The sequence below is a fragment of the Mobula hypostoma genome, chromosome 21, assembly GCF_963921235.1.
Source record: "Mobula hypostoma chromosome 21, sMobHyp1.1, whole genome shotgun sequence".
NCBI lineage: Eukaryota > Metazoa > Chordata > Chondrichthyes > Myliobatiformes > Myliobatidae > Mobula > Mobula hypostoma.
This window is the reverse complement of record NC_086117.1, coordinates 25,683,660-25,697,519: the sequence shown is the minus strand read 5'-3', so window position 1 is coordinate 25,697,519 and position 13,860 is coordinate 25,683,660. Positions and strand designations below refer to the sequence as shown.

The 13,860-nt window shown below is 37.9% G+C and overlaps 2 protein-coding genes across 3 annotated transcripts in view; both read right to left on the bottom strand.

Moving 5' to 3' along the window:
- dolpp1 (dolichyldiphosphatase 1) overlaps positions 1-262 on the bottom strand; it is a 34,085-nt gene extending 33,823 nt beyond the window's left edge. The window contains exon 1 of the mRNA XM_063073702.1: positions 5-262. Within this exon, the coding sequence (XP_062929772.1) occupies positions 5-131 (127 nt within the window). The 5' untranslated portion in view covers positions 132-262. The remainder of the gene's footprint in view (positions 1-4) is intronic.
- A 1,707-nt stretch (positions 263-1,969) lies between these two features.
- The window catches only part of miga2 (mitoguardin 2), a 58,503-nt gene continuing 46,612 nt past the window's right edge, over positions 1,970-13,860 (bottom strand). For both annotated transcript variants that reach the window (XM_063073701.1, XM_063073699.1), the window contains exons 14-17: positions 10,833-10,967; positions 9,506-9,559; positions 9,235-9,351; positions 1,970-8,015 (exon numbers count right to left, since the gene is read on the bottom strand). In XM_063073701.1, the coding sequence (XP_062929771.1) occupies positions 7,809-8,015; positions 9,235-9,351; positions 9,506-9,559; positions 10,833-10,967 (513 nt within the window). In that variant the 3' untranslated portion in view covers positions 1,970-7,808. The remainder of the gene's footprint in view (positions 8,016-9,234; positions 9,352-9,505; positions 9,560-10,832; positions 10,968-13,860) is intronic.

Here is a 13,860-nt window from a genome sequence, read left to right as displayed (position 1 = left end):
TTACCTGGGGGATATTCGACGTACGTCAAGGACAGCGGCTGCCACCGCTCTTTCTCCACAACAACCGAGCACTTTCCAACAGCCGCCATCTTCACCGCATCACGGCGACCTGCCGACAGCCAATCACACATTCCGTGATGAAGGCAGCACAACCGAACGTCAACCAATCAGAGGCCGGTCACTATGGGGAATCGAACCAATTACAGAACAAGTTTGGTATTTTTCTAACAGGCTTACCACGGGGATGGAGCTGGTACCAGACAAATGGGAATTTTTTGAACCTCGTTGCTTTCGCTACAGAACCAAGGTCACTGCACTTTTGGTGATAGCTGCATTTTGCAATGATGCCTACGAGCACAGAGACCAAGCTCCAAGTCATCGTTACTCAATTGTTGACCCATGTGTGAAAATATACCTTCCACGAAATATCCATACGCCTAAGAAGTTTTAATATCAAGACCTGAAACCCAACAAAAAAGCTTGTTGCATAATAAGTAGCAATAAACTCTGCTTTGTTATATGCTTCTATGCCATGGAATAGACATGACATACATCCCAGGCACTGGAAAGTTATCACTATGCCATCTTTGCAAAGTCTTAAAAATCCAGTTAAACAAAGTCAATGTCCTCTCCCAGGCCAACATGTTCAGTAAAGGCCCTAATTACATGCAGCCAGCTTTGATGAGCAGGCCATGTGGTTCTTTTTGTCAAAGATGGATTCCAGAAACAAGCACTCTACTCCAAGATCCATCAAAGACCAAGGAAATGATTCAAGAACATCCTCATTAAGTTGCCTTGAAAATGTGTAATTCCACAGTTTTATTCAAATCCTAGGGCCATGGCTTGTCAAAATTCAAAAAGGAACATTGAAAACCATATTGAGAACCACGTACTTTGGGTGAAAGTAAGTGGAAACCTGCAAAAGTGAAGTAGGGAATACATTACCTCCCATATGACTGATCGTGCATCTGACCATCAAGCCCCTCCTGCTCTACCTGTGGTAGAGTCTGCAGAATCTATATTAGCCACTTTGCCACTGTAGAACCTTCATAACGATTGCAAAGTTGCAGTTTCATCCTTCCCCTCCATCCTTGGCTTTAAGCTACAGCTGCAGAAGCAACTATTTGCTTTCTGTTATCATGGCCCCTAAGTGTCATTCTCTTCTTCGTTAGATACTTTTCCTACATTTTAAATCAAACCTTTGATTACTTTTCATGCAAGTTGTGATCTCTGCTTTAAAATACTCATTCAACAATAAGTTACAATATATATTAACACCCTTAACTTAAAAATGGGAGTTTTATTTGGACCATATTTATGGTCCACTATTCATTGTGTCCATTGGGTTGATATAGCAATCATAGCTGTGTCAAGGTTTTGTCATTCTTAATACCCTTATGAATTGTAAGACCATAAGACATAGACGCAGAATTAGACCATTTGGTCCATCAAGTCTGCATAGCTGATTTATTATCCCTCAACTCAATTTTCCTGCCTTCTCCCCATAACCTTTGATGCCTTTATTAATCAAGAACCTATCAATTTCCACTTTAAGTATACTCAATGACTTAGCCACAGATTTGCCACCCCCTGACGAAAAAAAAATTCATCCTCATTTCTGTTCTAAAGGGACATCCTTGTATTTTGCTTTATCTCCAATAAAAGAACCGATTCTACTTTTACAGCTGTTCATGTCGATTTTATCCAGAAGTCAGAAAATTGACAAAAATCACTTATTGTAATCATTACCTTCACAGTATTGTAATGATTTACATCAAAAGCATTCAAGACTGGTAAAAAATAAACAATTAGTAAAAGTGGAGAGGAAGAGGAAACTGGTTCAGCTGTTTGTAGGAATGAACGTACATGTGTACTTCAGAATTTTAATTTTAATGATAGTGTGGCAGTTCACCTATACATGGGGTGGCCATGTTGGGTGTTCTGAGCCCAGTGATAACCTCTACTCAGTTCACTTTGGTTTTCACTTTTTTTTAATGAATTGAATGGTACAGGGCAGAAGTGATGATTTAAAAAATAAAAAAAAATACAATTTCAATTCACAAGGCAAAGACTTTACACCAAAAGCAGTAATAAAAGAAATAGGCACACATTTATAAATAAAGAACAACTATTTTGGATTTGTCCTTCATTCTTTTCACAGTTCCTAAATATCTCAAATTTCTGAATTTTTCAGAAAACTCAACAGCAGTCCTAAGACTGAACTCAACATCACCCGCAAGAATTGATCCATACGCCCTGCCATAAGAGACTTCTGTAAGAGTAAATGTGGGAAAGCCTCAAGTAAACAAGACTGTAATTGGAAAAAGAAATGATACTTATGCAGCATTATAGACCAGATCTCATTACCCACACCAAAAGGCGTCTCTAGATCAACCAAACTAAAACCAAGTTACAAACTTTAAAATCTTTGCAGTTTGATCTGTATATTATTTGTCTTCACTACTTTCTTCAACTTGCCTACCATCAATTTCTCTTATTCAGAATAGATTTGGTCATTAATGAACATCAGTTATATTTTGGTAATGACTTTTCCAGAATTACTGTCCTGTTTGGAATTGAATGAAATGAATCAAAGAAATGGGATGGACAAGGTGAGGATAGTAGGGATGTCTGTGATGGTCAGATCGGACTATTATGGTTCAGTTTCTGAATTTGGGATTTTCAGTTACTGGTTCCATTTTCACATATCCAGATTTGTTGTTGGTAAAGAAAGGATCAGCATTGGTAGGTCTGCTAGGGGTAGGGTAATAGGTCTGTGTTCAAAAGCAAGCATCAACCTTTCTCCAGTGAATTTATATAATTAGGATTTGTCCCATCTACAATTACAGCAGCAGCTTTAGATCTGTTTTCTGTTACACTCTCAGCATCTTACACTCTTTTCCCAATATGTAACATTCTATAAAAGGAACTTAAACCATTAGGAGATGGTAAAGTAAAATGATTATGGGCACAGAATGAAAAGAGTAGTGAGATCTAATGCACCTACAACATCCAGTTGTCATATACTGACTTCATCAATTTCTTTTACAGGTACAAAACAATTTCCCATATTTAATTCTCTAACCTGAGCTAATAAACCAACTAAGGAAAGATGGATCATTTGCTCCAGACCAATTCCTGTACCATTTGAAAGGTGGCGTATCAATCTAGCTGGAGGATAACTTTTCACAGAATTTTATTCTATTGCTCCCTTTCTTTGCTTTATTTCCCCACCATTCAAAAGCTGTAAGACTCTTATTACTTTGTTCCAAACAGGCAGGATGCATACAATTTCTGTTGCCTTCCACAAGGTAAAGTTATAAGAATCCCAATACAAAATCTAACATTACCTGTTACAAGCATCCATAGACTGGTTAATAATGCATAATCATCATATACTGATTACAAAGCAAAGCACAACAAACCAAGACCTGGTACAATTGGTACATGGATCAACAGAATGAGTAACAAAAAGTAGCAAAATAGAATACACTTTAAGCATAGATTGGACAGGCAATGTTAATTAAGGAGTTGTAGGTCAATGAGTTAAAAAAGCATTTCAAAAAACTTTCAAATATCAATAATACTCACATTTTCTTGTCAGATTATGATACAAACTCAATTTCTGAATCCAAATTACATTAATTTACAAAATACAGTACATCATATTCAAATTCAACACAAAATCCAATTATGTCTGCTATTTTCATTTAAACTGAAAAAAGATTGATTGCAGTGGATCAAGGTATAAATGCCCACTCCACAATTTTGTAAGTTCACTTTGTGCAGCTAACAGAAGGGCCACTGACTGCACGTTTCAAAAATTTTATCAAACTAACTTTTCTCGAAGTATTCACATTAGTGTCTTGCTCAAATGCCATTCTCGAAATGCTCCAGCGTGCACACTTCATGGATGATATGAAAATAGATATAGCAGGAAAAGGCCTCAGAATCTCAGCAGCTTCCTGATGGTGTCAAACTGAAGTAGGACAACATCAACCATACAATGTTAAAAATTATATCACCAAATCAGTTCAATGCAAGTCACAGGATGTAATGATCATGTTTTACAGGCTACTGATCAGACCACAGACTCATCCACTTCAGACTGCAGAACCACAAAGAAGAAATTCACAAGGCTTAGGGAAGGTGTGCAGTGAAAAGCTGAGGCTAAAAGGCTAATTATTGAGGAAAGATTTAAATGAATCATACCTTTCATCCTACAAAACTCCTAAAATCTCAAGGGTATACAAGATAGTAAATGATACTAAAAAGGATAATTCTGCAAATTAGTTTAAATAAGCTAAAAAATAGTATCTTCAGACTGATATATGATAATTCTACATGCAAAGAGTAGATAACCAGTAGGAAAGGTCATCCTAGGAAAGGGAGGCAAAATTTTTTGAATGATCTATAAAATAGTTTATACTATAGGATACATTTAAAAGGCTGAACACAGGTCAAATGGTTCTCTTGCGCGATTACCATCATATCTCAAATATGTTATCGTTGTGGAAAAAGGAAGGAACTTCAAGATTGTGAGCTTCACTGTTGGTATGGTCCTCCTTTCCAACAGTATTTTGCAAGAAAGCAACAATGCTGTTTACCAATTATGGTACCAACCCAGCAGTAGGAGGTATCTGCCAAAGTCAAAGGTGTAGGTCAGAAATAGGTATGTTGCCAAAACAAATACTCCATGCAACAGTAATGGGCAGTTCTCTAAATCTTCATTATCTCACCCCAGAGCAAAGATTTGTGGCTGATATATCCAAATGAAGAACTGAGTGTAGATAGATGCCAGGTAAATGATGCATTGTTAAACAGGCTCCCATCAGCCATCTTAGGTGAATAATTCCATAGCATTATATAAAAAAAATGGGGAGTTATCTCTTGTGCCCTGTCCAAAACTTACTCCCTCGATAACAACACACAAAAAAAATCCGTTCTCAATAACTGCTGTACTTCACTATACAATTTGTGTTGAGCTAAAAGGGTACTATTGGCTATAATATTTCCTATATTCTGACGGCAACTAAACAAAGAATATTTTGTAGCGCATGAAGCCTTTGTAAAGTCCTAAATTCATAAAAAGTGCTGCATAGATACAGGTCTGTCCTCTTTAAAGTGGATATGACTTGATAAATTCAACAATTTTGCTAACTTCTGGAGAAAGGTGGTGAGGGGTCAGGATAGAGAATATCAAAATTCATTTTAGGTCACAATAACATTAAAAGTATGGTAAGAAATCCAATCTGTGCATCGATTAAATTACCTATTCTTTTCAGATATTAAGACATTTTTATGGGCTTGAACATATTAAGATAAACAGAACAGTTCAAGTTTGGCGAGCACAAAGTGAGCATTCTAATCAGACAAAAATGTAAGGTGTTAAAGCTCCCAGTGATGCATTTCAACCCAATGATAAACTTCAACTGTAGGATCAAACTTCCTACTGTACAAATGACTTGCAGTATTTCCAAACCTAGCTCCTTAAAAGTCCTCAAGACTGAAACTGATAGTTTAGCTTAAAAGACACTTAAGCATTAGGGATCTACACAGTCTCAAATTGGCACAAAGCTCCTATGCCAACCATTTAGCTAAAGAAAAAATTATTCCCAGAGTGATATGGGATTTTGACTCAGGAGCTAGTAGATTAAGGACATGCATCTTCATAGGTCTTATCAATCTTTGCTTAACATGGCAGCTTTTACTCAGAATTAGCGAGATACTTGATTCCATTAGCCATTGTAAACTAAAAGAATATTCTTTTTGATTTCGATCACTGCACTGTCAACTGTTATTTTTTGAAAAGCCACCCAATAGTCACCTTCTCTAACTCTTCTGAACACATAGTAGGAACACACTGTATCCAAGACTTCTGAGAAAGCACAACAGAAAGACACAAGGAAATGCAACATTAACGGTAGAAAAAAGGAATTCTGATTAAATTGATTTCTCCCACAAATCAGATTATCTCAAAACCAGATTATAACAGGGAGCCCAAACTAAGCTCCAGATGGACAAGCTCCAACAAACTGCAAATTGAAAACTTTTACCTCCATTCCCACCAGAAATACTCCACACCTTCCAACACCAAATGGTGGCCTTTTCAGAGTGGTACAGGGAGCTAATTATTCCAAAAGTCAGAAAGGGATACTACAGCAAATAGAATTGTTCCATTTTAGTTAACACCATAACTGAAATTTAAAAGAAATCTACTATTGGTTGGTATCATCTAATGATCACAAGAAATAAATATCAGGTATTAATACACTAGGTCTCTTTATTTGGTAGGGGTGGAAATAATACAATTACTAAGCCTCACTTGAAACAATCCTGAAGCATATTAGAGATTCTATTTCTTACCTCCCTCCCCCCACCCCTACCCACCAGCACTTCTGCACTATAATGTGCTGGAAGGTAAAGGATTAACTGGATTTGGTAAAAAGGAAATAAGTTTACAGCTGTGTCAAATATGTATGACTTCAGCTCCTGACATGTAACTTTCTTTTCATTTAGTCTTTTAAAACTGTATTTTGTAACCAGAGAGAGAAATAGAAGGAATCTACCTCAGCTTCTAACATTTGGCACACTGTCTCCCATATGGTGTATTAATTTTCTTCACTATCAAGGTCCGAATAACTAGATTATGTTCATTCCCAAGTGAAGAGACCTAATATATTGATACTCAATATCACAAAATACACTGATGAGACAACCTGACAAAGTTTAATTTAGTTGATTGACTGTCTTTGATAAGATTTAGAGTAATTCTATTTGCCACAAGCAGGATCACTTCTTTGAATCCCTTATGTCTTTTAGAACAATTATCAAGTATCTGGTTAGGCAATAAAGAAACATTTTTTTTTAAATGTGGAAAGGCAATTTACAATGAAATACAGCATCAAGCACAGGCTGTTTATATTGTGGAACATTCATTTCCTGTTTTAAAACTGTTTTATCCTGTTAAAATACAGAAGTGAATAAAGGCTACAATCCGTTGGTCCTTCCTCAGTGACATCATTTAGGACAGAACTGGAGGATATTTGGTTGGCACAGGTCAACTAACAATATCAAGTATAGTACAGGTATTATATTTTTACTATTCATTAGCATGAATAATCAAATTATTTTCTTAAAACATTATTAATCTGCAGGTTCAGGTGCTTTTTTTTTCATTTTCATTCAGGTGAATGTTTCATATAAAAGTGCTTTAAATTTCATGGACAGTTTTGTCAAGAATGAGTGGCTCTGCACTGTATCAGTAGTAGTGTGGGGAAATGAGTGGACAGGGAACACTGGATAAAGTTTCTTCCTTTTTAGCCCCGGTGTACTAAGGCCAATTGTAGTGCACTCTTTACTGCCCTGATATCCAGTGATCAAAACCACATTTTCTGGTCTAAATAGCTCAGTGATAGACCAGCTAATGTATTACCCAATACAATAATGCAACTCTTTAAGGACTGATCTATGTCCCTGTATTTCAAAAGTATTTTTAGAGAGAAGCATATTCCTGGTTCTATGATTTGTCGGCTATCCATTAAAGAAATGCCTTTTTATTCCTGGAATATATTATATTATTGAAGAAAAGCATTCTTTTCCTTCTTTCCCCAACTAATACCATGTCAAAATAGTGATATCCAATAGAATGAGCCAACCTCAATGTATGTAGAGTATTCTGATAGACTCTTGCAAGTCTCTTCAATATGGATTTATCTAGGAATCAGATACAATCCACTGATTCTCAGTTGTTTGATTAATCTCTTTCCAACATTGATTTTTTTTTAAATATCCTATGTGGCTGGAGTTCACACAAGATTGCCCTCTTCCAAAGGTCCATTTTCGTTTGGTATTGTCCCATTCACTCTCATTATTGCATCAGTTCCCAGGTAACCAAGGAGAATCTCACTGCGACGCTGCGATAACTGAACAATGTCATCTGCCAGCAAATTTACAGTTATGTATCGCATTTTGTCCAAATCAAACATGTCCTTCAAATACTGGAGAATTTGTTGCTACAAAACAAAGTGACAAGTTATAAAAATTGTTCACAAAAATATTTTACAGTATGCACAATCATCTCCACCCTTTCTATACTGATAGAGATATCCCTACTTTAAATATTTTGAAATAAAAAATACATTATTGCACAAATGCTGTAGTATTATAGAGCTCCTATGGGTGGCAATAATAAAGACTGACAGAAGCATTACAATGTACGTATATTTGTCTAGATTTGAAGATCAAAATTCACATGGGATTCACCAACATTTCAAAAAGGGAACTGATTGTCCATTTCAAAAAAATGCTACAATGTCTACAATCACAAGAGGTTCTGTAGATACTAGGAATTCCAGAGCAACATGCACAATATTCTGGAGGAATTCAGCAGGGCAGGCAGCATCTATGGAAATGAATCTACGTTTTGGGTCAAGACCTTTCATCAGGGCTGGAATCTAGTATTTCTTCAGGATCCTGGCAATCCTTCCAGAAATCAGATACAACACACAGTTGAAACCCACATCAAGAAGCACAGGAGGTGTATCCATTTCGTTTACTCAGAGAAATCGGCAGCAGCAGAAAACTGCATTTGCAATGGGCATAGGATTGACATTGATGACACAAAACTACTGTGCCATGCCAATGGCTTTTGGGACTGCCTGGTGAAAGAAGTCATTGAACTAAAACTAGAGAAAAAGAATTTTAACAAAGGCGAAGGTCTTGCTCTAAGTAAAAACTGAAATTCAATTGTAAACAAAGTGGGACCTCAGAAACCTGATTGGATGAGGACCAACAGGGGTATAAATACCACCAGACTTGACATACCCAGTCATCACAGAGATGTCATTGAAATGTTGGTTAAAATCGATGCCTATACATAGCTGGAAGCCCGAGAAGAGTTTATTTGTCATATACACCAGAAAGCACTGGATCCTTTTTCATAGTTTTATTACTATGCATTGTAATGTATTGCTACCGCAAAACATCAAATTTCAACCTGATTCTGATATACTTCTGGTTATTCAAAACAACGGATCGTTACTACATTCTCAAGGGCAATTGGGATGGACAATAAATGCTGTCTTTATCTGTGACGTCTTCACCCCCAGGACACCTGAAATACTGATTGTAAAGATTCTAATTCCCTCTCTTTCCAAGTTGTTCTGGGGATGAACTCCCTTTTACAATCACCCACGATATAATGAAGAAAAGGATTTTAAAAGGAAACCTCACCTTAAAGATAGTGCAAACTTCACAAAGGTGCTGCTTCGGCCCTAGAAAACCCCAGGCAAGTACAGGACTGACATGTTCAGAAATCGAATAAAAGTGGGAAATGAAGCCATCAGGGACCTATAATCACAAGAAATAAATTATCCACCTCTAATCAAAACAAGGATATTGTCCATTTTCAATCTCTGACCAAATTTCATTCCTTTCCAGCAGAAATGCTATCATTAGTCTTCATACTCATTGTTTCACCCACCACACTCACTCATTTACCAACCTGTAATAATCGCCTTTTTGCTTTCAACACGGACCAACAAGCTGTAGCAAGAGCCTGCAGAGAGAAAATGAAAGTCAAATCAATGGATATTTTAAGGGAAAAATATACACAAGACCAAAATAGCATTTTCAGATTTAAGCAGAAGATGGCTGTAAATTATCTGTTCTATTTGTATCTAGCCTAAGCCTTTTAATCTCAATATATTATTGTAGAAACTTACAACAGATAAGAAACATACAATATTAACTTCAAACTCACTGAAGTTTTGCACCTCCAACAGGACCACAACCTTGTCGTGGTTTGGAGGCTTGTGTACCTCAATGAGCCAGAGAGCTATGTTGGCTGGAGTCAGGGGTTTATGCTTTCACTCTTGGCCGGGTCACCCATGCCAAACAGGTCAAAGGGGAGAGGTCAGACTAAGAGTGGTCCACCAGTCCTCAAGGTTCAGGGGCTCAGCTCAGGGCTAACAACCCTGATTGGTAAATCAAAATTGTTATGGAAACAGCAATGAAGAATCCCTCTGCATACTCCTGAGTCTCCACCTGGGACTTGCACGACTGATGGTAGAGAAAACTAAGAGGAAGCTACTGACATGACGAAGGAAGCCCTGGACACCGGCTAAGATGGAGGACCCTCATTTCATTGATGCCCTAAATGTCAGCGACATAACAGCCAATAAGCTAAGATATTACAGAATTCCCACAGACCAAAGTTGTATGTGGGGTTGAAATAAATGCAGGTGCAATCATAGAGGGAAAATCTTAATCAGTTTCCTTCTAAGTGTCAACATAGAAATTATGATCCTCTCATTTCAAAAAGGTAACTAATCATCTTTGTGCAATCTGACTCAGTAATTCCTGGATCAGCAAAGCCACTTCATCTGAAAATTAAAATTGGTAATGATGGAGATGGATGTTAAACATCCATCTGTAGCAACTGCCATCAGAACAATACAAATGGTTTTAAATCATTTTTATACAACACAAGAGTTTGTGAACAACAGGAATTCTGCAGATGCTGGAAATTCAAGCAACACGCATCAAAGTTGCTGGTGAACGCAGCAGGCCAGGAAGCATCTCTAGGAAGAGGTACAGTCGACGTTTCAGGCCGAGACCCTTCGTCAGGACTAACTGAAGGAAGGGTTAGTAAGAGATTACTAACTTTTCCTTCATTCAGTTAGTCCTGACGAAGGGTCTCGGCCTGAAACGTCGACTGTACCTCTTCCTAGAGATGCTGCCTGGCCTGCTGCGTCCACCAGCAACTTTGATGGTGTTACAAGAGTTTGTGAATCCTTGCTCCGGACAACAATGTAGGCAGGATCAATTACCGTCTCCTTAAAACTATCTGAGAGCCATCGGTTCCGTAAAACAGCAACCACAGATGAAGGTGGGTTTTCCAGGTCTTCAAAGGCATCCATCAGAATAAAATCCAACACAATGTCAAAGAAGTTCATGCACACAACCTGCGGATAAAGACTTTCCCAATTAGTGAAATTTTCTTTGCACAAATATACATAGAAAATACTTTGCAGATCAGTCAAAGCCTGCAAACAGAGAAACAGAGTTAACACTTCAGTCCAACTAATTCATCAGAACTTCTGCTTTCCACATCTTCAGGGTATCCCAAGTATTGCTTAATGAAAACAGTCAGCTAAAGTGCACGTCACAAGATCCTATAAAGTAGAATGCAACCAGGCAATCATTTATTTGAAGCGATTTAACCGGTGGATGAATACTAGCTAAGATACAAGGGAAAACTTCCACCCCTCCCCCCAGTATAACAGCATAAAGATCACTTACATCCACTTGACAGGACAGATGCAATTTCATTTTAATAAGCAGATCCTGTGACTCAATATCTGCCTGTCATTCAGCTTTCCCAAATTAGTCCTGCAAGCTGATCCCATGGCAAATTCCATACCACTAGATGATTATCAGATCATGTGACCAGCCCTAAAATGCAAACCACGCAGTATGCTTTCACTCTCTGATGAATGACATGGAAACCCTTGGTTATGTTTCTCAACGGTGTCCTTCTTGGTGGGGAATGACCTCAAATCTGTACCAATCCCATAAGAATGGGTAGCTGAGAAACATAACCACATTTGCATATCCTCCCTCTACACGCTCAGTCTTGATGAATGGTTTTAAGCCAAATTTGAAACAATATTCAGCCCAGCTTGTTTTTGATCAACTGTCCTTCCTTGTTCACTGATATTTTGGGCAAATAATCTCACACACACTTCAATTGATCAACAAGAAACACACCTCCTACCCCTACAGGCTGAATAAAAGACCAAATACATGGTCTCAGTCAGAGACTTCACAAACTTCAATGATCCAGTTGCATTGAAAAGTCTTGGTGAATTACTTAAATGAAGGGATCACCTACTCAAATAAAACAATGGGAAATTCTAGTTCTGGGATGGAACTGTTTTCACCGACAACAAGGTGGTCAAAGTATGGCTGGCTCAATTACTGGCAAGCTAATTGCTGATTCGACCATCATCTGAATGGAAATGATGGTTGATACCAGCAACTTGGATAACTGTGCCACAGCATCTCACCTGAAAGAAAATGTTCTCTGATAATGCACATTAGACTGGATTTCTACTTAAGGTCCAGAAACTATGACCATGGATTCACAGATGCTGTCACTACAACTTGGCATGACAATGACTAAAGTACAGCACAGCAGTCCTGCCTCACAGTTCCAATCCCAACCTCAGGTGCTGTTAGCTTCCTCTCGTATCCCAAAAGTTGTGCTGGGAGTTTAAACAACTGCTATAAATTACACTTAGTGCAGGTTAATAGCTATGCAGGGGGAGAATAAACTCTAGAGGTACAATGAAAGGCAGAGGGAGTGGGCCTAACAGGATAACTCCTCTCAGAATCAATGGGCTGAATGTCCTCTTTTTGTAGCTGTAAAAGAAAGGAATAAATCAAAGGCTTCCATAAAAATGCCTCAGTTATTACTTCATTTTCTCTGTTATTTTTAATTAGGGGAAATTAGCATCAGAATTCACATGTATGTAATACAGGCAGCACCCACAGTACGGGAGGGAGGGATGGGTTGCATTATTAGAAAACAGTCCATAATCACAATTTTCCATAACATGAAGTCACATTTTGTACATGTCAAAAAAGTGCCAGTTGGAAAAAAAATTAATTTGTAACATGAACGTGGAACAGTACAGTAAAGGCCCTTCAGCATATGTTGTGCCAACCTTTTATGGTTCAATCCAAATTAGGAGACCTTTTAACTCCAAGATCAATCTAGTACTTCCCTCCTACATAGTTCTCCATTTTTTTTCTGTCATCCATGTGCCTATCTAAGAGTCTCTCAAATCTCCCTAATGCATCTGCCTCTACCACCACCCCCAGTATAGTGCAAACCAGGCACTTTAACACTTGGTGTAAAACCCTATTCTGACATTTCCCCCCCCCCCATAATTTCCTCCAATCACCTTAAAAGTATGTCCTCTCATATTAGTCATTGCCACTTTGGGAAGAAGGTGCTGGCTGTCCACTCTACCTATGTCTCTCATCATCTCATACACCTCCATCAAGTTGTCCCTCATCCTCCTCGCTCCAAAGAGAACAGCCCTGGCTCGCTTAACTTTTCCTCATAGGGTAAGTTCTCTGTTTATTTATCTACATTTGCCTCTCACATAATTTCCTTGAGAGCAAGCTTTATGTCACATCTCAGATACTTTTGTAATGAATTGTGATTTCCATAAGGGCAAATTTCCATTACCCCAGTGGCTGTGACTCAAGGGTTACCTGTATCTTTATCATAGAAAAAATATTTTTTAAAAAAATTCACAGACCAATCCAAATTAAAAGACCAGGAAAGCATTTGTAATAACAGAGTGAGAAAAACATTGAAATAATTTTACTGGCAAATGGACTAAGGTAGACACAAATGTAGTAAACCAGTTCTACCGCTATAGCTGAAATGAGGAGGCAAAATTGAGTTGTTTTTTTATAACTGTAACATTTGCCATCTAAAATCTTTACATAAAATTACTTGATATTTTTAGTTCATTGCATTTTGATACAAAGAGGCAAAGGAAGAAACTGCAGATACTGAATCTATAATAGAAAATGCTGGAGGTACTTAGCAGGTCAGACAGCACTTGTGGAGAAAGAAACTGTTAATGTTTCTGTTTGGCTTGAGAAGTGAGAAAACCAGAATGCCTAATTTGTAAAGAGGGGTTCAATGGGGACCACAGGGGGAGTCTTGCGATTGGGCAGAGACAAAAGTTGTCCATGTGACACAGTATGTGTCAGGTAAGAGGGAAATGATGATCTGTCTGGAGAACAGGAAACTGAGGGAGATGAATGAAAGCCAAA